Consider the following 593-nt stretch of genomic DNA (forward strand, 5'->3'; position numbering starts at 1 on the left):
GGTCTCACCCCCCCCAGGTCCCTCAGCCGCTCCTCAGCACATTGTGCTCCAGACCCTGCCCCAGCTCCGTTGCCCTTCTCTGGCCACGCTTCAGCCCCTTCACGACCTCCATAAGCACCAACCTGCCACCGCGTCCCAGCTCTCACAAAGTGCTTTTGGCAGCCGCTCAGCAGCAGGCACCACCTCACAGCATCCCTCTCAGCTGAGTCAGCTCCCAAGCCACGCTACCTTTATCCTGTCGATGTTGGCCTCCATCTTCAGCTGCTCCACCAGCTTGCGGGCTTGTGCTATGCTAGCAGGGTTGTTGCGAGCCATGGGCAGGCCAGGCGCGCTCCCCGGACGGGCTGCGGGCACAGACACACACGGGTGAACTGTTGGGTGGGACATAGAGCTGCTCCCAGCCCTGAAATCCCCCAAATCCCAGACTGGTTTGGGTTGAAGGGACCTTCCAAGCTCACCCAGCGCAACCCCCTGCAGGGAGCAGGGACATCTGCACCCAGAGCAGGGGGCTCAGAGCCCCAAGGGCCAACCTGACCTGCCATGGGGCCAGCGATGGGGCTGCTGCCACCTCTGGGGGCAGCCTGGGCCAGGCT

At 64.1% G+C, this 593-nt stretch overlaps 1 protein-coding gene across 1 annotated transcript in view; it reads right to left on the reverse strand.

Moving 5' to 3' along the window:
• Nucleotides 1-338, reverse strand: part of GNG2 (guanine nucleotide binding protein (G protein), gamma 2) — a 1505-nt gene extending 1167 nt beyond the window's left edge. Inside the window, exon 1 of the mRNA XM_010138425.1 lies at nt 229-338. Coding sequence (XP_010136727.1) covers nt 229-315 — 87 coding nt within the window. The 5' untranslated portion in view covers nt 316-338. The remainder of the gene's footprint in view (nt 1-228) is intronic.
• Between the last annotated feature and the right edge of the window lie 255 nt (nt 339-593).

This window comes from Buceros rhinoceros, unplaced genomic scaffold (assembly GCF_000710305.1).
Source record: "Buceros rhinoceros silvestris isolate BGI_N320 unplaced genomic scaffold, ASM71030v1 scaffold10190, whole genome shotgun sequence".
NCBI lineage: Eukaryota > Metazoa > Chordata > Aves > Bucerotiformes > Bucerotidae > Buceros > Buceros rhinoceros.